General features: G+C 36.5%; 1 protein-coding gene across 1 annotated transcript; it reads right to left on the bottom strand.

The window, feature by feature from the left end:
- Nucleotides 1-549: 549 nt before the first annotated feature.
- LOC145100847 (ARM repeat superfamily protein) lies at nt 550-5685 on the bottom strand. Its single transcript, XM_079037966.1, has 8 exons — nt 5274-5685; nt 4008-4099; nt 2294-2444; nt 1873-2000; nt 1625-1786; nt 1380-1565; nt 1070-1276; nt 550-988 (listed from the first exon to the last, which is right to left on the bottom strand). The coding sequence occupies exons 1-8, from the start codon at nt 5497-5499 to the stop codon at nt 968-970; spliced, it is 1173 nt and encodes a 390-aa protein (XP_078894092.1). The 5' UTR covers nt 5500-5685; the 3' UTR covers nt 550-967.
- Between the last annotated feature and the right edge of the window lie 16904 nt (nt 5686-22589).

Here is a 22589-nt window from a genome sequence, read left to right as displayed (position 1 = left end):
CCGGTTTCGATCACTTAAATCTAATTAAATATTAACATATACAATGAAACTGAATCAATATTTTAACTCGTTTATCATTTATTAATATTGTATTCTAAATTCACAGGTCTACATTATTTAATTTAAAACTTTAACATGTAAAATTACTACCCAACTTACTTGAGAAGTACTTAACAAACAAATAACTTGACCATTATATGATAATATACTCTTGTTATGAAATCAATAATGAGAAGTACAGCGAGAGATTTCACAAAAAAGCAGTGAGAATTGCTTGAACGTTTTGAATATAACAGGACTTAAATGGTGAATAGTATCAAGTTGTATCTGTTTAAATTTTCCAGTCGAGCGCTAAAAACCAGCATGAATTCGGAATTCCTATGGAAAATGATTAGATTTTAAGGTTTGCAATTTTCTTGGGGCCCATAATTAGTAATAGTTACTTTTTATGAATTATAATGGTTAATTTATTCCGTTCTTATTTTGCATGATCAATTAATTTACTTTTTAGTAACAAAAGTTGAAAAAAAACAAAAAAACAAAAAAACAAACAGACAAACAAACAAATTAGATACCAATACTGGGTAGAAGGAACCACCAATTCCAGGACCGGTTCCAAATCTAAAGAAACGATGCAAACAGTTCAATGGCCGGTTCCAACATTAAAGGAACCACCGGTTCCGGTTCCAGTTCCAGTTCCGTTCCCAGCAATTTGGCCATGTATCCACCTATGTTCATCCCTAAACTTCAACTACTATTCAATTCTGGTCCAAAACGGAAATTAAATATACCAATATCACCTAACTTTTTTATCATCTATGAACCAGCTTTTAAGTTCATCTTTTCCTTTATGGACAAAAACTATGTCGTATCAAACTTAACCAAGCTGACCAGTTTTGGAAGCAATTCTGTTCACCAAGCTATGCATTGTGTCTTGAAGACCATTCCAGTATATGTCCAGCATACATCATGTTGGGACCTGTGAGATCTGCAGCAGTAGTTTGTTTTTTTTTTTAATTAAATAGCCACTGGCAAACACCACCAACAGTGATATATAAAATCCATGTACCTTCTTAAGCTTTTCAAGATAGATAAAATCCACTTCTTTACAAAGGTCTTCAACATCAGTCGCATACTCCCTTTGATTTCCCTCCAAAATGGACTCCTGCAACTGCTGTCTCATCTTCTCCAATGCTCCATGCAATCCACAAAACCCATCAACAACAAGAAATTCAGTTGACTTGAGCATCAAAAGGTTCTTGACAGCAAGAAGTACCTGAAAGATAAGATCCCAAATAATACAGAAAACAATTTACGGTTTTGACTGTTGCAATAATTTTTAAAATTATTAAACAACATAAAACTATAAACATATTAACCTTCTCGTGGAGATCAAGGTCACCTGATGCTGTCAAATCAATCAGCTGCCTCACCAGTGCACAATTGCTGAAAAAAGGAACCTCCAGTTTGCTACTATATTCTAACTGATATTCAGCCAGATCAGCTACAAGTGACACTGATCTCCTGCGTAGTCTAACATCAGCAGTGGCGTTGCTCAAAATGCCCTAGAAAACAAGTTTTAAATTAGAAAAGACTTTGATTTGTCAACTTCCACATGCATTACCTGTAGCATTTGGTCTCCGCCTTGGGAATAGAAAATTTTGAGGCCATTTAGGTTGTTTCTAATAATCGCTGAAACAGCATACAACGCTTTTATGGCTTCTTCCTCTAACACACTAGATTTCACAATTGTCATTAACTGTGGCAATGCTCCAAGTTCAAGGACCTAAATTTCACACATATACAGTGATTTACAATCCATGTTGAACTTCTCTGACTCTGAAGCTAACAAACAAATGGATTTTAACTTACCTGCTTCTGAACTACAGGATTGTTTTGACTGGCTTTACCAACAATCCATGCACAGGCCACCCTTATTCCAGGATCTGAGTTACTAAGTTCCCGAATAACTGAAGCAAGACCTCCGAGTTTGTGCAGATCTGAATGTAAATAAAAGCTCACAAATTATAAAATGGTTTGCACTTGCAAACTTTTTGGTATTCAGCATCATGATTAGCAAGAAAACTTTAATATGAAGTTGACAGCTTAAAATGAGGTATCAGATGCAATGGATAACCACACATATCTCAGTGAGTTGAAAAACAATTTCTTAGTTACAGTAAGATTGGCAAGTTGAAAACCTTTGCCCAGTTACAATATGATTTCATTTATGTATCTAGAATCATAAACTCAATAAATTCTAAAGTAAACCATAGATTAAGAATGCACATACCGTTAGCATTATCAATTGCCTCAACGAGTATCAAAAGTTCCTCTAATGCACGGAGATGGTCTTCCAAACTCAGAGATGAATTATTTAAGTCATCAATAGCAATTCGCATTAGTTTTGCATCCGATGGCATTTCTAACTTCTCCACCAGTTCCTAAATGTAGAAAACATAGAATATACGGAATAAAACAAGTCATCATGAAAACTTTATAAGCATGTTTTATAAAAACATCACACAGAGCAAAGTAAAGACACTGATTGAAGATTTGACTTGTACTAGTAGTCTAGAGAACAATTTTAACCATATAAAATGTTTAGTAACCATGTTTGAAATTGAAACACAAAGAAAATCACAAGTAAGGAGACTAATAGATAATGTTACACTCACATATCCTAAGAACATGCTAGACTCACAAACTAAGGTTAATTAAATCTACCCTAATAAATAAAAATTCTTTTGATACATGTCATGTTTTCAGACAATTTGACACTTGTCATTTTTTTATAATTTTGAGATATTTATTTTCCACTTATCATTTATTTCATTTTTCATTGTTCAATATATCATTAATGTAGTTTCACAAACTAAATATACCATAATTATTATATTAAAATTAAATTTCAATTTCAAATAAAACTTACAATTTAGTCTTTGTATTTAACATTTTGTTATAATATACAGGTCTGACAACTAAACACGTAATTTTAATTTATTTATTTTCACATGTTTTTTATTATTTTCTCATAGTTTTCATTTATTTCAAATTTCAAATTCAAATAAACTTCCTGTTTAATCCTTTCTATTTAATATTTTGTTTTGATCAACCCGTATAATATACAGATCTCATAGCTAGTGACATATTATGTTCGGTATATGCTCTATTGCAACAAGTGTTCAACAGATACATGTTATTACCATATCATGAATATTGTAATCATATTAGTAGAACATAGCAACTATATTAATACCATCATTTGTTACCTCTATAAGAGATTAGTAGAGAATAGATGGTATTTTTAATTTTATTAATGACCTAGGATTAGGGTATGCGACATTGAAGAGAACCTGGTTCTTGCAAGTAGGTATTTTGGAGAGATGGTGGCCTCTCGATGGCATGCTGATTTTGTACTTTGTCTGTATTTTCGTTAAATTCAATAGTATACTAATTTGATAGGAACCAATTATGGTAATAACATAGTTGCTACTTAGCCCTAAGGGTTATTAATACCATTTGCAATATAACTTATTAATTATGGAAAAACTAAACTTAACATGCCTACCTAATTCACATGAAATAGTGACTCGTGAGTATAACATACGATGAATTCTTGCGTCAACATAGCTTAGACCTATCTTGGCATAGCCCCAAACAGTACTTTGATAAAAGGGTTTAAGTTTAACATAACCAAAAACACCCTTAGATTTGTGCTCAAAGAAGCATAGGTGCTCAAGAACCTAACATTAGAAGACAAATGAGACACAGTGTAACCCTATGCCATACACAAATGTCATATACAATATACAAATAGGATGCATACTATCCGCTACTCACTGTCATGTACACAAGTATACGGATGCATCAAAAGTGTTAAAGCACAACATAGACCACCAGGACCCTAGTACAAGGCATAATTGATTCACAACACTTTCGGTTTCTTTAATTATTTCATTCTAATCAGTAAGTTAGCACGTCATATATGGCTCAGACTTTCTAACCTTGATTTCCATTTGACGTTTTTGTAGCTCATCCGCAGATAACTGCTGAACATCATGAGCTTTTATTTCTAACTTTGCAGGATCTGAGTGACCTGCAGAAATGAGCAAGATATGCCAACTTCAGTTAGAAAAATATAACATTTAAAGCAATATAAACTTTTGTTCACTATATAGGATAAACTAAAAATAACCATTCGCAGTATCAATGTCTACCACACCAAAAAATTGCACAACTCCAATCATAAAAAGTAAAATGAGTGCATCATAACCATTTTAGTCGGACAATACTAGCAAGGTTGCTTTTGGTTTACCTTTCATATTTTCCAAAAGCATTCCAAGATGAGTTGTGCCGCTGATATTGATACCCCCCTCCCCCCGGCCCCGACATTTTTGGTCTACAACAAAAGGAATAGGAAGCCCAAGACTTGAATCTATGGCAAGCCCAACTCATCTTACACTGCTTTTGGCAAAATTGCTTTATTAGGGTTATTTTAGTGTTTTGGTTTGAATATTATGTTATGGTCTAAGCACTTATGTCGATGGGACAAAGTTAGTAGGGACAGCACCAGGATCTATTTGCTGGCATTTCCTTTTGTCCTATTCTTTAGTAGTAGTATATATAGTTTAAATAAGAGAGTTAGAGGGTGTCTAGATATTTGGTAAAAGTTCTTTGTGAACCTGGAGAGAATCAACCTTTTGAATCTTGGGAAAGCTTTGATTAACATATAGTTATCTTGAATCTATGGTTATTATCCATCTTTCTGAAGAGATTTTTATCTTGTGAAACTTTAGTTCATTCAGAGGGCTTATCAGAATGTAATATCATCAAGTGATATTAGCTAGTGACTTAATCAGAAAATATCAACAAATGGGGTTCGAAGGTGGAAGGTAGAAGAATTCAAATCCATGGAACATATAGTTGTTGGCTCCTTTTCTATGTGCCACCAACTAATGGCATTGAATGGGATCTAAGTGTTGGCTAGATAGGCGCCTGTAGTACTAACTACAAACAGAGGATACAAAATTAACCCCGTAACCAAAATCTCGTTGCCTTTGTAGAATCTACAAAGTCTATTATTGGTGCTGTGATACTTTTATATCATATACAAGCAAATCAATCCAACACAGCTGACTTTTAGTGTTTTGTTTTCATTTTTCTTTTTTTCCTTTTTGAACTTCAGTTTGGGAGGAGAGCACAATTAGAGAAGCGACATACAAGAAAAGGTTAAAAAAATCGACTTATGAGGCAGTACGGTCGTAGCATACCTATTGCCCACTGTAACATCCCATCGAGCGAAGGAAACCCACCGTCGAGTTCATCATGGTCATTCAACGATTCGTCTGTTTCAGCGTTCCGCGCCAGATGCCCGTTACCATTAGCAGTTGACCAAAATAGGCCTCCGGAAGCTGACTGATTAACCGGTTCAGCCATCGAGATCCCTACAGCCATCACCACTACCACCAACGTAAAGGTCAACAGAATCCGTCCCATTCTATGTACGAACACGAACCGACGGTACAAGTTTGTTTAGTGCTATCTCGGTGATCTGCTTGTTTGGTGCTTGAGTAATTAATCGAAGAAATGGCTCTGTACCCGGTACCTTTGTTATTCTATCTCGGCGGTACAAGTTTGTTTGGAGCCTTGGAGCCGCTGGTACCTTGTCAAACTAGGTTTTCTCCTAATGAAATTATTACTTTACCTTTTTCATTATTTCTTTCGGGATAATTTTGAGTTTATATTAATATTTATATGTATTTTAATAAATAAAGATTTTTTTATTATTTATTATATTTTTATTTAATTTGTTAAATGCTATTTTGTAGTTATTTTAAATTAATTTTTTTTCCACATGTCATTTTATAAGATTTTCTATTTTTTATAATGTTTTAATATAATAATTATAATAAATATAATAATAAATGGATACATTAATTAACTTACTTTTTAATTTTAAAATTCTCAAAATTAAATTTATTAGTTTATTTTGTTTATTTATTTAAATTATTTGTTTAAATTTAAAAGATAAAAAACATTTTCATTATAATAATTCATTATTTTTCTTGTTTTCTTATAAATTCAAAGTTCTCAAATATTTAAACATTTATATTTATTTTTTTAAATTAACTCATGTAATACATGGGTCTCACAATGGCTATTATTAAATTAGAACTTATATTAATCTCAATTTTTCAAACCTGACATACTCGACCAATCTACTTGAGTTTAGAAGGCTTCAACTGAAAAATATGGTTGCATGGAGGCGTCGGTGAACAAGGTGGAAGTGAATTCATTTATATCGTGTTCCCGGGTTCCATTTAAAAGAAAGAAAAAGAAAAGAATAAAAAATATGGATAGAAAATAAAGAAAGGGAAAGGAAAGCAAAGTATATTTTCCCGAATTTGAGGGAAATAAATGAAAATTAAAAGTAGACAATTATACAGTTGTCATCTTTTTACCATAACTTTGAATATATACAACACGATTCTCTTGAAAACAAAATTATGCCTAAACAATTTTTTTTGCCAACTGTTGCCTCCTTCTCGACTTCTTTACTTATTTTTTTCACATGATTACTTATACAAAAATCATTAATGCATAAGTCATTATTAATCAGAATTCAAGTATGTTCTTCATTTGTATTACTTTTTCAAACAAAACCAATATAAAGTGAGAAAAAGTGAAAAAAAAAAAATGCATAACCTGATACATAACAAAAGTATATATATAGAGTCAGTGTTACAGAAATCGGCCTTGGCGGCCGATTAATCGGCGATAAATCGTTTGGCAGCCTTGAATCGATTACGATTAGGGTGCTTGGCGGAAATTGTTCAAAATCGGTCAAACTCGGTCTTGGCGGTCCTCGGCGGTCATAGGAGGGAAATATTTAAAAAATTCAAAATTTTTAATTTTCAAATTTTAAACTAAAATTTTAAATTTTCAAATTTGTAAGTTTTCAAATTTTAAATAATATGCTAAAATTTCAAAATTTTATATTTTTAAATACTTAATCTTTTAGGAAATATTAATTTTTAAATGATTTTATTAATAATTTAGGGTCTCCGATTAATCTCCGCCAAGTCCGATTAATCGTTTATCGTCAGTCGACCGTCGAGCTACCGTCGAGAGATTTGTACAACCTTATATAGAACACAACAAGAAGATGACCAATTAAAGACAAATCAATAAGAAACCAATTTAAAGTCAATGTAATAATAATCAAACAAATTCCAATATATCAACTCAAATCAAAAACCAAAAAGTATGAAGTCAAACTAATAAAAAATCAAAAAACTAACCTCCTAAGTAAGTTATTTACTTGTATCCATCATTTTTTTCTCAACAAACCTTTTCATATTTTAAATGGAACTTTAAATAATGTCCCCACATCAAATTAATTTCACGATAAAAATATGAGAGCTTATGCTAATTTATCGGGTTCCAAATCCATCGGTTGTAATTCTTTATAAATTTCATCACCAGTATACACCCGATGTTAAAAGTTTTCAAAGATTTTGTTACCTACCCTCATAACAGAAGCCACGTCTTTAACTACACTCATACTAACCTTTTCAAACGATTCAGATTCAGCTTCAGGTTCATCTTCATCTTCAATTTCATGATTCCTTTTTTAACTTTTGCACTTCTCAGAACTTGAATTTTGCACTGGTGAAAAGCATTATCATTATCACCATCATCATCATAATTTTTCGGTTGTTTCTCATGTGTTATGTCATTTCTTGCTAGTAACCCATCTACTTCTTCAATTGCTTCTACTTTGATATCCCCAATCCTATTCGATCGAGCATTCTTCTATTTTGGGTTTCAACATGCACCCCTAAAGCTCTATCTCTCACAAACAAAGCTATCATTTCATTGTAGTTTGGAATTTTTATGGACTTCAATGAAATTGCCTTAGGCTTTGACTGTAACACACAATCCCAAATATAACTATTGTTTAGAAAATAACATAAATGTATACAGAACTACGTAAAATATGATACGAAAACTTACATTAATTAGGTTGTTGGCCCACACTTCCTCGTTCGCTTAAATTAGTTGTGTTTCAAAATTCCAACCGAACACACTCAATGATGTTCCGTGGAACATGTCATACCATTGTGAAAAACCCGATTTTAAAGTTTTCAAACGATTCTTTAAATGATTTTTTGTTAAGATCTTCCCAATATTTTGATTAGGCTCCTCTACTATGTTGGTGTATGCTTATGGGATAAAATCCCCCCTAATCCTATTTCCCTTCTCTTGTTGTGTCAACATAGCTTGAATAAAACAATAATCTATCCAGTCTATCCATTTTATTTGTTGTTTCTTACTAACATGTTCTTCATTGATCATTATGACTTGCATATCATCATAAATAAACGAACCATACATTGATAACATGAAAAAAATATACTTAGAAAGTGTACAGGTTATGAGTAAATAACATGCTTAAAAATAAATAAACACAAATAAAGGCAAACACTAACGATTCATACAAAATACAGGTCAAACACAAATGATCCATACAAAATCAAATTGAAATGCTATAATGAAAAACTAGTAGCTACATTGATATATCTATCTCATGGTTTAGATTTGGTAAGTAATCAGCCCACATTTGATTTGCAATTAAGTTCCTCATCTGCTCTGCCGCAACATTACCCCTACATGTCTCTCTTAAAGTATGTTGCACTTCCTCTCTTAGTTCATTTAACATCTCCTATAGGACCTCATCTTCAAGATTTTTGTTTCGATCTTCTTCCAACAAAAAGTTATGTAAAATATAACATGCCAAGAATATGTCTAAATGTGTTTCAGAAGAATAAAAAGTTCATGTGTACTTCTAACAATAGGAAATCTTCTCTTTAGAGCACCAAATGCCCGTTCTATAGCGTTACGTAATGAAGCATGGCGGAGATTAAACAACTCTTTTGCATTTTCAGGGGCTCATGCAGAATACTCTTTCAAATGATACCTGACACTTCGATATGGTGCCATTAGTGTAGTTGTATGAGGCAAACCAGAGTCTACCAAACAATATCGGCCTACATATAAGTTGTAATTAGTTTTTTTATTAAAAATGAGATTGCACACAAGAATAATTTTGGTATTAAAAATTTAACCTTTGGAATTACTATTTTATCTTCTCTATTTAGTGCATTCTTTAGTCTCCTTGAGTCTGATGTTGTACCCTACTAGCCACTTAAAATGTATGTAAAATTTAAATCAAATTTACAAGCAACTAAGTCACTTATCGTAGGGTATCCCTTGCGACCATGATATCTAAGGGAATCTTTGTTAGATACTTTGACACGAACATGTGTCCCATCAATTGCCCCTATATAATTCTTAAAGTAAGGATAAAATCGCCTTTTCTCTTGAATTTCTTTTTGTGCAACATCACCTTTTGTTTTTGCATATAACGACTTTCTAGTGATATAATTGTTCAGAGAAATCAATGGAAGTGCCTACTTGTATGGATTATAGAGCGACAATATAGCCAAGAGACAAATCGATATCTAAAATCATTGCCCACAATGTGCAAAAAACGTTGCAATATGCTCTTCAACGGACATACGTTAAGTGGCTTGAAGACCACCATCTTGTTGTAAGATAATGCACAGTTTCTTAAAAGCCTGCTCACTCATATAGATAAGTTCACGACATTGACCACCATTTGGCCAACATCTTGTTAACACCCTATTTCGATTCGTTTCATAATTCAGAGCCATGATCCGAAGATTAAGTATCATAAGGCTTTGGGCTTTGGGAAAAGTGGTGTTTTAGACTTCTTTTATGAATTAAGAATTTTATTTTAATGTGTTTTAAGTCTAAAGTAATTACATAGGGTTGTAGAGCTCCTCGATACCTTTCTGTGGATATAAAGATCTTCGAAAACAGAGTTGGAACGAAGAAGTTATGATCATTGGAAGTTAGGAAGGTTTTGAGCTTAGTCTAGTATGTTAGGTGTACAGGAAGTACGATGGGTATACTGGACATCCCTGGTACACTTAGCGTACTAGGAGTACGCTGGGCATACGCGGTCAGAACCTAAACCCTATTTTCATGGTTTGAGCCATATATAAGCTCCTTAACATCCCCAAACCCATTCCATTCTCAGCCTCCACCTCTCCAACACCCTCCCTTGAAACCCTAACCCTAGTTTGATCCATGTGAGCAAAAAGAAGGTGTTTTTGAGTGCTTTGGAGTGTACTTGGTGCATCTTGGAGAAGGAGCTCAATGGAGAAGTGTTAGTTCTATTAGAGCTTGTAGATCCAGACTTTGTTCATATTGATATTTCTTCTAGAGGTATAAAGTTTGAGTCTTGATGATGCATTTGTTAAATCTAGCTCGTTTTGGGTGTTATGAGCTTTTGGTCACTTTAGTGCATAAAGTTTAGATCTTGAATGATTTTGACCTTGTAATAGATAAAGTTGGAAACTTTATCCATCTAAACATCATTTTGATTCAGATCTAAAGGTTCGGAGCTTGGACTTAACGAATTAAGTTGAAAAAGATGCACTTTTGGTCCTTTTGAGACTTAAAGACTATATCTTGGTTGTTTGGACCATTCTAATGGATAAAGTTGGAGACTTTATGATGGGTTTTGAGCATATCTACATTCCTATGTGCACATGCAACCTTATTTGCTTTGGATCTAGGTTTTTCTCAAGTTATACATGCAAATTAATTTTCCAAAGCAAGAACCCTATATCTACTATATAAAATCAAAATTTATACATATTAGGGTTTAGAAGAATACATTTCTTGTTAATAGCTTGATCTTAACCTTCAAGAGCTTAGTGCCCCAAGCATTGCACCTCTAATGGAGTCACAAACACCACTTAGCAAAGGATGAAGAAAACAGGTGATTGAGGCTCTACAAAATTTGGTTAGGGTTCTCTTAGAATAGCATAGGGTCGAAAACTGTAAGTCAAGGGTCCTTTATATAGTCAAAGCTGCTAGGGTTTTAGGTGGAAACCCTAATGTGATTGCTTAAGCCTTAAGCAGTCCATGGAAACCTTCCAAAAGGCCCCCTTGGACAAAATCTTCTATGGGCTTCCCATAGATTTCGTCCAATCCTTCTAAGGTGATCCAACAACCCATTTTGCAACTATCAATGATTTGCAAAACCAGTCCCCTTACTTTTAATCAGTTCCTTTAATCCCAAAATTAATTCATGATTTATACTAATTAAATAATTTGATTTCTTAATTAATATATTATTCTTATAATATATTAATAAATCATTTATCAACCCCTTTCTAAAAAAGTCATCCTGTCAAGTTGCATTGGTGAAGGCAACCCAAAAGGACCATGCTACCATCAGATCAAGTACATACCAATTATAGTTATGGGCTTAGACACCTAATCCAACAGTCTCACACTTGGATAAGTCTAATAACTATAACTGCCAATACAACTTCAAAATCTGATTAGCAATCGTAGCTTTCAAAAGCCGTTGTCAAACTCTGGCCTAGTCAATGACGCGTCCTTTAGATAAAGGATCATATAATCCTCCGTTCTGCAAGATATCGTGTGGAAAATACATGGAATAGAGTCATACTTAATGTCTAACAATTTGTTTCCCGACTTTTGATTTGTTTGACATAGAACTTAATTTAACACATCAATTCAGTCCTGACCAGGCCTGACACATAAGTCAACACAAAATCATCAAGGGCCCAAGATATCGCTTTTACCCACTTAGGATAAAAGGAACAAAGAAAGTCTGACTTATATTCTTGTATTATGTGACATCCCCAAAATCTCGGCCAGAAAAGACCGATTTCATTTATGCTTTTTAAAATAATTTCAGAGTAAATCCTTTTGATTTAAAAGTGTTGCGGAATTTGTTCCCAAAACAAAACATGATAAAATAATATTTATCAAAGCATTTCATCAAGAGATGCATTTTCATTATATAATCAAAACTCGGGATGTCATGTTTCGATACAGACCATAAAGCATAAACGATAACATTACAAGTCATTCAACAAATATATACATATACAGACTTGTAAACAAAACAACTGGATGATTCATCCATCTTACGCCCTTGCGCCACTTCCTGTAATACAAATAAAACTGAGTGGGCCAGGCTTGGGAGCCTGGTGAGCATATAGGGTTTTCAACCTACAATAAATAAATTATATTTAATATCACCAACCAATCACTATCCTGATTACCCATTCCCGTTATCCTCACTTTACGTCCCTAAAATAACATCTATCTCAAGGGACCTAATCTAGGATTTTCATCGGGACGGACATTACTGCTAAGGGGTTTCCTCAACAATAGGTATCCTAAAGGCAACCATGAGGGGGATAGAGTACACCGGTGAACACATCGTTCATGACACCTACAGGTTATGAACCTGATAGCGTTCCACTGGACTGTCTAGAAAGAGTCTGTGGTCGTTATCCATACTCCGCTGAATAACTAGATCTACAACAACAACAACATCGAGGCCTCTCATCTGTTTATTACACACCAACTATCTACCCATGTTCTACCCAACATATTAGTAGATAAAAATATATATTTTCATACATAGTTTAAAACCTGTATATCATTTTCATTCAATACATATTCCACATAACAGATGAGGCACACCCACATAACACGTATTTCATAGGAAATAAATCAGATCTATGAGATAGAAGAGAATGAATATACATTCACACTTATAACAACAAAATTATACACATGAACAACAATATAATTAATACACTCAAACCATACTTGTATTATTATCGTGTTTATGAAAGGTAGTATACACTTACTTGATCAGAAGACGATCAAATAGCACTACGACTTGCAGAAGTAGTAATCCTCAGCAGATCTGGAAGATCTCTACAAAAATCGAACTTCTCGCGAGCAGAGCTTCGGCTCGGAAATCGCACCTCTCGGGATCTTCAGGATCTCGGGACTTGCTTCGGGGCTTGAGAATATTACCGGGGCTTCGGGGTATTTCTGGCATGCAAATCGATGCAAAATGGGAGAGAGAAGAGAGAAAAATAGCAAAGGAGTCGGCTGCCCTCGCATCCTATTTATAGGAGGCTGGAGCCTCGGAGTACGCGGGGCGTACTGCCTCAGAATCATCATTGCTTACGTATCCGAAGAACTCGAGTGCGAGGCGTGTCATGCTTCGCTGTACGCGGGGCGTACGCTAGTACGCTGGGCATACTTCGGATGAGTCCGATGACTCCTCTTCGGATAATGCCGGATTTAATAATTAAATTTAATTATTAATTATTTAATAAACTTCGAAAATTCATATCTTCTTCATACGAACTCCGTTTTCGACGTTCTTTATATCCACGCGTAGGTGAGACTACGCTCTACAACTTTCGTTTAGACTTCGTCGGCTAATTTTGACTTTATTTTTATTATTTATTTTTAATAGGCCGGGACAGAAAAACTTCGTTATAAATTTATAACTTCTTCGTTTGACGTCCGTTCTCACCTAACTTTTTATCGCTTCGATATCAACAACGAGACCTTCGATCCTCGTTTAGATTGCTTCTGCTAAAAACCGCTCGATCTCAAATCGAGTATTTCAGGCTGCATACCGCTAAGTCGAAACTTCAGAAAATCATAACTTCCTCATACGAAGTCAGATTTGGGCGTTCTATATATATTCGGAAACCTCGTTTCAACTACTACAACATTAACCAAAGATATAAAGTTTATTTTACACTTAATTTTTGACGCTTATTTTTATTCTTAATTAATCCAACCACATAATTAAGCAATTAAGAACAAAACACATAATACTCAAATAATACAGTTCTATTATTTCAAAACGGGTTATAAAGGTTAACCTAGACTATTATATCAACATTAATGACAAGCCCAGAAACACAGGCGTTACAATTCTCTCCACCTTAGAATGATTCCGTCCCCGGAATCACACATCAACAAACAAATGCGGATAGCGACCCATCATGTCACTCTCCGTCTCCCAGGTGAGATTCGGCCCATTCGTGTGTTTCCATCAGACAAGCACTAACTCGACCATCTTGCGTCGCAACTTCTTAGTCTTTTGGTCAACAATTGCCTCTGGTTCTTCAATCAACCTTTTGTTCTCATCAATTCTCAATTCAGAAATTGGAATTATGTCGGGAACTTCTCCCGTGAACTTCCTCAAATAACACACATGAAAAGTGTTATGAATTCCATTCAGTTCTTCTGGTAGTTCGAGCTTGTAAGCTTGGTTCCCAATCCTCTGAAGAACTTTAAACGGTCCAATAAACCTTGGACTCAACTTTCCCCTTTTACCAAATCTTATAAGTCCCTTCCACGGCGAGAATTTAAGCAAAAGCGAATCTCCAACTTCAAAAGTCATCGGTCTTTGCTTTTTGTCAGCATAGCTCTTTTGACGATCCTGAGCTGCTAACATTCTTTCCCTAATTATTTTCAACTTTTCAGCAGTTTGATGGACTATCTTCGGTCCCATAAACTGCTTTTCCCCAGCCTCAAGCCAACAAGACGGCGTACGACACTTTTGTCCATACAAAGCTTGGTAAGGTGCCATCTTAATGCTCGAGTGGAAACTATTATTGTAGGAAAATTCTACCAAAGGTAAATGTTCATCCCAATTACCTAGGAATTCCAAGGTACATGCTCTCAGCATATCTTCAAGTGTTTGTATCGTTCTTTCACTTTGACCATCAGTCTGCGGATGGTAAGCTGTACCTAAACACAACTTGGTACCCAATTCCTCTTGTAGACTTTTCCAAAACCTTGAGGTGAAACGGCTATCACGATCCGACACAATCGTTAACGGAACACCGTGAAGCCTCACAATTTCCTTCACGTAAGAATTTGCAAGCTTTTCCATAGACCATTTCTCCTTGGCTGCTATGAAATGCGCACTCTTAGTGAATCGATCAACGACCACCCAAATCATGTCGTGACCATTCTTTGTTCTGGGCAGTTTAGTGACAAAATCCATAGCAATGTCCTCCCACTTACCCATAGGCACAGGCAATGGTTCTAAACTCCCATACAGTTTCTGATGTTGCGCCTTTACTCTCGCACAAGTCACACACTCAGCCACATACTTTGCAACATCAAGCTTCATCGTCGGCCACCAGTAGTAGGGTTTTAGGTCCCTATACATTTTAGTGCTACCGGGATGAATCGAGTACATGGTTTTGTGAGCTTCTTCCATCAGAAGATCTCTTATCCCTCCGGACTTAGGTACCCAAATCCGATCTTGGAACACCTTCAGTCCAAGACTGTTTACACCGAACACCAACGTTTTGCCCAAACGTTCCTCCTTTCGGTCATTCTTCTCAGAAGCTTCGCTTTGAGCTTTCTTTATACTTTCTACAATGGTCGAGACAACTTCAATTCTCAACGCTCTTGGCCTTTTCCTTTCAAGATTGACTTTCCGACTGAGAGCATCAGCAACAACATTAGCCTTATCGGGGTGGTAAAGTATCTCGCAGTCGTAGTCCTTGAGTAATTCTAGCCAGCGTCGTTGCCTCATATTCAATTCTTTCTGATTAAAGAGATATTGGAGACTCTTATGATCAGTAAAAAGTTTGCACTTCGTGCCATAGAGGTAATGCCTCCATATTTTCAGAGCGAAAACTACCGCTGCCAACTCCAAATCATGAGTTGGGTAATTCTTTTCATGCTCCTTCAGTTGTCGAGACGCATATGCTATCACCTTTTCTCTTTGGGTCAAAACACAACCCAATCCAACCCCAGACGCATCGCTATAAACAGCGAAGTCTTCAACCCCATCGGGTAGAGAAAGTATCGGTGCCTCGCATAGTTTCTTCTTTAGTCTCTCAAATGCTTCTTTATGCTTATCGCTCCAAGCATAAGTAGCTCCTTTGTGGGTCAAAGCTGTTAATGGGCTAGCGATCGAAGAAAAGCCTTGGATAAACCTTCGGTAATATCCGGCTAATTCCAAAAAGCTTCGGATCTCCATGGGACTTTTCGGTTGTTCCCACTTCATTACAACTTCAATCTTTGCTGGATCAACCTATTATACCTTCTTGGTTGACCACGTGACCCAAGAATTGGACTTCTCGAATCTAAAAATCACATTTGGAGAACTTAGCATACAACTTCTCCTTCTTCAAGACTTCTAACACTTCTTGCAAGTGTCTGCCATGCTCCTCTTGGCTTTTCGAATAAATCAAAATGTCATCTATGAACACTATCACAGATTTATCTAGGAAAGGATTACAAACCCTATTCATTAAATCCATGAATGCTGTCGAAGCATTGGTTAGTCCAAACGACATAACCAAGAACTCGTAGTGTCCATATCTAGTTCTGAATGCAGTCTTCTCGATATCCTGCTCTCTTACTTTCAGCTGATGATATCCTGACCTTAGGACGATCTTTGAAAAATAACTTGAACCTTGTAGTTGATCGAACAGGTCATCAATCCTCGGCAACGGATATCTATTCTTTATTGTTGCCTTGTTCAGCTCTCTGTAATCGATGCACATTCTCATACTTCCATCTTTCTTCTTCACAAATAACACCGAAGCTCCCCAGGGCGATGAACTAGGTCTAATGAAACCCTTGTCCAATAACTCCTGAAGTTGCATCATCAGCTCCTTCATCTCCGTCGGTGCTAATCGATAAGGTGCTTTTGCAATTGGCGTCGTCCCTGGCAACAAGTCTATTCTAAACTCCACTTGTCTATCAGGCGGTAATCCAGGAAGATCTTCGGGAAATACTTCCGGATAATCACACACAACAGGAATATTCTGCATCACCTTCTTTTCCTTCTTAGCATCGATCACGAATGCTAAGTATGATGTACACCCCTTGGTCAAACATTTTCTGGCTTTCATTAGAGAAATGATTCCAGAATTTACTCTGCGTTTATCTCCATACACCATAAACGACTCTTTCCCAGGCGGGTTCACCTTCACTATCTTCTTCTTGCATAAAATTTCGGCATCATTGGCGCTAAGCCAATCCATTCCAAGCACGATGTCGAAACCATTAAGTTCGATAGGCAATAATTCCTCGTGGAACTTATTCCCATTCAGATCAATTAAGATGTTTTTCATACGATGGCTAACAGGTACAAACTTGCCACTAGCAACTTCGACTAATAAGGCATTATCTAGTCTATCAACAGGTAAAGCTAGTTTTCTACCAAATTCATGCGATATAAAGGAGTAGTTGGCTCCAAAATCAAATAAAATTTGGGCAGGCAATTCGTTAACGAGAAAGGTACCTGAAGCGACATCAGCTTCATCTTTCGCGGCCTCAAGTGTCATATGGAAGGCTCTCGCCTTCGGCTTTGGTGGAATGTTGGGTCTAGCTGCCTCCTTCTTCTTCGGGCAGTCCCTCGACATGTGTCCCTCCTCACCACAACCATAGCAAACCTTCTTAGAGAGGGTACACTTATTGGCATAGTGCCCTGGCTTTCCACAATTGTAGCACGTGATCGCTACCTCACATTTTCCATGACGCTTCTTCTTACATTTGTCGCACCATTTCGCTTCACCTCCTCCTCCTCTCGCACCAGACTTCGAGAACTTGTTTTTCTTATTGGACCCTGAAGTTCCATCGAACTTCCTCTTTTCACCAACATCTATCCTTTCCAGACCCTTTTCCTTCTGTTGGGCCTCCACATTCTTAGCTGCACGAACAGCCGTTTTCAGAGTAGTTGCCATTTTGACTGTCGGACCAAAGTCGGCAGGCAGTCCATTAGCAAACCTCTCAATCTTGGAGAGTTCTGTTGGCACTAGGTACGGAAATAACTTCATCTTCTCAGTGAATGCAGTAGCATAGTCGTCTATGCTCATTTCCCCCTTCTTCAAGTTTTGGAACTCATTGTTCAGATCAATCAAATCTATCTCTGAACAATACTGCACCCTTAGTTGTTCCAAGAACTCCTCCCATGACATTTTCAGGGCTTCCCCTCGTGGCATAGTATCTGCCAACAACTTCCACCAACTCAAGACTCCAGTCTTCAGTTGTCTAACTGCAAAGACGGTCTTCTGTTTGTTGCTACAGTCGCAACTTTCAAATACCATCTCCATTTCGGAGATCCAATCCATTATCTCAACAGGTTTTGGGCTTCCAGAAAGACTTGGCGGCTTGGCACCCAAGAAGTTCTTGTACATTCGCCCATCCTTGTTGTTTCTCCTTTCCGGATCGTTCCTTCGTTCTCCTTGAGTCCCAACTTGACTCATAATGCAACTATTGTTCCCTTCCTCCGATTGCTCGGGGATCAATTCGGGTTCCTCAATAGGTATAATAGGTTCGTCCCTATTATCATGCAACATCTGTCGCATCTCATCCCTTGGTTCGGCTAACATAGCCCGAATCATGGCTTGCACCCCAACCATTGTTATTGGTTCTGGTAGTGCTGCTACAACAGGTATTTGCTCAATCACTAGCGGTTGATTCCTGTTTTCATCTGCGTTTCCAACGCCACTCCTTGTTCTCACCATTTTTGATCTACACACCGAATAAGGTGAAATTATATCCTCATTCACGATAGATATTCAAATCATCCTTATTACTCCGAACGATTACATGCTAGTTCTAATATCGTACACATACGCTTAGAATCCTAAACACATAAACCTTCAGATCCAGTTGGCAACAAACCGTAGATCCGAACAAATAATATCATATATGGCAACATATAACATTTAGCACATAAAAGCATTTTAGGCAACTTTCCTAAAATAAACTAGTGCTCGTGTCTAAAATCCAGCAGACACACATCTCAAAATTCCACTTAGCATTCTAAGTTTAAGTCTAGAAATCCTACAAATTCCTAGTTCGCTTAAACTAATGCTCTGATACCAACTGTGACATCCCCAAAATCTCGGCCAGAAAAGACCGATTTCATTTATGCTTTTTAAAATAATTTCAGAGTAAATCCTTTTGATTTAAAAGTGTTGTGGAATTTGTTCCCAAAACAAAACATGATAAAATAATATTTATCAAAGCATTTCATCAAGAGATGCATTTTCATTATATAATCAAAACTCGGGATGTCATGTTTCGATACAGACCATAAAGCATAAACGATAACATTACAAGTCATTCAACAAATATATACATATACAGACTTGTAAACAAAACAACTGGATGATTCATCCATCTTACGCCCTTGCGCCACTTCCTGTAATACAAATAAAACTGAGTGGGCCAGGCTTGGGAGCCTGGTGAGCATATAGGGTTTTCAACCCACAATAAATAAATTATATTTAATTTCACCAACCAATCACTATCCCGATTACCCATTCCCGTTATCCTCACTTTACGTCCCTAAAATAACATCTATCTCAAGGGACCTAATCTAGGATTTTCATCGGGACGAACATTACTGCTAAGGGGTTTCCTCAACAATAGGTATCCTAAAGGCAACGATGAGGGGGATAGAGTACACCGGTGAACACATCGTTCACGACACCTACAATTTATGAACCTGCTAGCGTTCCAATGGACTGTCTAGAAAGAGTCTGTGGTCGTTATCCATACTCCGCTGAATAAATAGATCAACAACAACAACAACATCGAGGCCTCTCATCTGTTTATTACACACCAACTATCTACCCATGTTCTACCCAACATATTAGTAGATAAAAATATATATTTTCATACATAGTTTAAAACCTGTATATCATTTTCATTCAATACATATTCCACATAACAGATGAGGCACACCCACATAACACATATTTCATAGGAAATAAATCAGATCTATGAGATAGAAGAGAATGAATATACATTCACACTTATAACAACAAAATTATACACATGAACAACAATATACTTAATACACTCAACCCATACTTGTATTATTATCGTGTTTATGAAAGGTAGTATATAGTTACTTGATCAGAAGACGATCAAACAGCACTACGGCTTGCAGAAGTAGTAATCCTCAGCAGATCTGGAAGATCTCTACAAAAATCGAACTTCTCGCGGGCAGAGCTTCGGCTCGGAAATCGCACCTCTCGGGATCTTCAGGATCTCGGGACTTGCTTCGGGGCTTGAGAATATTACCGGGGCTTCGGGGTATTTCTGGCACGCAAATCGATGCAAAACGGGAGAGAGAAGAGAGAAAAATAGCAAAGGAGTCGGTTGCCCTTGCATCCTATTTATAGGAGGCTGGAGCCTCGGAGTACGCGGGGCGTACTGACTCAGAATCGTCATTGCTTACGTATCCGAAGAACTCGAGTGCGAGGCGTGTCATGCTTCGCTGTACGCGGGGCGTACGCTAGTACGCTGGGCGTACTTCGGATGAGTCCGATGACTCCTCTTCGGATAATGCCGGATTTAATAATTAAATTTAATTATTAATTATTTAATAAACTTCTAAAATTCATATCTTCTTCATACGAACTCCGTTTTCGACGTTCTTTATTTCCACGTGTAGGTGAGACTACCCTCTACAACTTTCGTTTAGACTTCGTCGGCTAATTTTGAATTTATTTTTATTATTTATTTTTAATAGGTCGGGACAGAAAAACTTCGTTATAAATTTATAACTTCTTCGTTTGACGTCCGTTCTCACCTAACTTTTTATCGCTTCGATATCAACAACGAGACCTTCGATCCTCGTTTAGATTGCTTCTGCTAAAAACCGCTCGATCTCAAATCGAGTATTTCAGGCTGCATACCGCTAAGTCGAAACTTCAGAAAATCATAACTTCCTCATACGAAGTCAGATTTGGGCGTTCTATATATATTCGGAAACCTCGTTTCAACTACTACAACATTAACCAAAGATATCAAGTTTATTTTACACTTAATTTTTGACGCTTATTTTTATTCTTAATTAATCCAACCACATAATTAAGCAATTAAGCACAAAACACATAATACTCAAATAATACACTTCTATTATTTCAAAACGGGTTATAAAGGTTAACCTAGACTATTATATCAACATTAATGACAAGCCCAGAAACACAGGCGTTACATATTATTTAGTCATCAAATCATACACAACAACATGTTTTATAACATCAAGTTACTGATGCGTTTAAGCATTATCAATGTACAACCAACTCGTAAAAAACAACTCATATATCTCAGTTTAAATATTATACGATATTATCATCTCACAAACTCGTGAAAAATTCCATGAAGTGATTCATATGAGTGTGGGTTTAATCCAATACTCAAATCTTATTTCAGAAGTACTCATAAAAGTCGCAACAAACCTTTGTTATGTCTAAGCACTTAGACAATCTATAAACCAATTCATGAAAGGCTAACATCATAACTTACTTCCAAAGTATGATTGACTGTTGATAATTTGAACAATCCAATTATTTAGGAAGTAAAACATGCAAAAGTGAAACAATAGTAAATAATTGACACAAGATAGTAAACAATACTCATATATAAATCTCCATTATATAATCACCAAATGTCAATTACATTTATCTATTACAAGTTTCTAAACGTCTATCTAATCACTAAAACTAATATCGTCCTTCATACTAATGTTCCCCGCATGCTGAACGTGCTTAATCCTACTTAGACCCTTTGTGAGGGGATCCACAGGATTCACTTCTGACGATACCCTCTTAACCCTGAGGAGTCCTTATACCCAATGTATGGCGAAGTGGTATTTTCTGTCGATATGTATGGATCTGCCATGATCCCTTGGTTACTTAGTTAAGGCAACCACTCTTTCGTTATCATAAAAAATCTCCATAGGCTCCTTTATGGATGGTACAACTCCAAGGTCTCCAATGAAGTTATTCAACCATATCGCCTCATTCGACACTTCGCTTGATTCTATGTACTCCGATTCACACGTTGAATCAACCACGATCTCCTGCTTGGAACTTCCAAGTAACTGCTCCTCCATTTAGGATAAACACCCAGACCGAATGAGAGTGGAAGTTATCTCTGTCGATTTGAAAGCTGGCGTCACTATACCCTGTTACTCTCAAGTCATCACTCCCACCACGTGTAAGGACCCAGTCCTTAGTCCTTCGTAGGTACTTAAGAATGTTCTTAACTGTTGTCCAGTGATCTCTACTTGGGTTCCCTTGATATCGGCTAACCATGCTCAATGCAAAAGCCACATCAGGGCGAGTACATGTCATAGCGTACATGATCGAGCCAACGGCAGAAGCATATGGCACTCAACTCATTTACGCTATCTCGGCATCAGTACTCGGACTCTGAGTCTTACTCAGCTTATTTCTATAGATTGACAACTCTCCTTTCTTGGAATTCTCCATGCTAAAACGTTTCAGCACCTTGTCCAAGTAAATACTTTGACTAATTCCAGTTAGTCTTCTACTCTTATTTCTCAAAATTCTTATCCACAAAATATAAGAAGCTTACCCTAGACCTTCATAGCGAAACACTTCCCAAGCCAGGACTTAACTTCCTGCAAGGTTGGAACGTTGCTTCCTATGAGCAATATGTCATCGATATACGATACTAGAAAGCTAACTATACTCTCACTAGCCTTGACATACACACAGGACTCATCCTTACTTCTAGATAAACCAAACTCTTTGACTTTCTCGTCAAAGCAAAGATTCCATCTGCGAGATGCTTGCTTTAATCCATAGATGGATTTCTCAAGCTTGCATACTCTA

Source organism: Lactuca serriola, chromosome 4 (genome assembly GCF_051521515.1).
Source record: "Lactuca serriola cultivar US96UC23 chromosome 4, Lser_US96UC23_V15, whole genome shotgun sequence".
Taxonomy (NCBI): domain Eukaryota; kingdom Viridiplantae; phylum Streptophyta; class Magnoliopsida; order Asterales; family Asteraceae; genus Lactuca; species Lactuca serriola.
Note: the sequence above shows the minus strand (reverse complement) of the source record. Positions and strands in the feature narration are given on the sequence as shown.

What these genes read in the sequence shown, in the direction of transcription:
- LOC145100847 (XM_079037966.1), bottom strand. Translation starts at nt 5,499, where the DNA reads ATGGGACGGATTCTGTTGACCTTTACGTTGGTGGTAGTGGTGATGGCT. An exon ending in ACCTTGATCTCCACGAGAAG is followed by an intron (nt 1,277 to 1,379) that starts GTTAATATGTTT and finishes CTTATCTTTCAG; the next exon opens with GTACTTCTTGCTGTCAAGAA. An exon ending in ATCTTGAAAAGCTTAAGAAG is followed by an intron (nt 989 to 1,069) that starts GTACATGGATTT and finishes CTACTGCTGCAG; the next exon opens with ATCTCACAGGTCCCAACATG.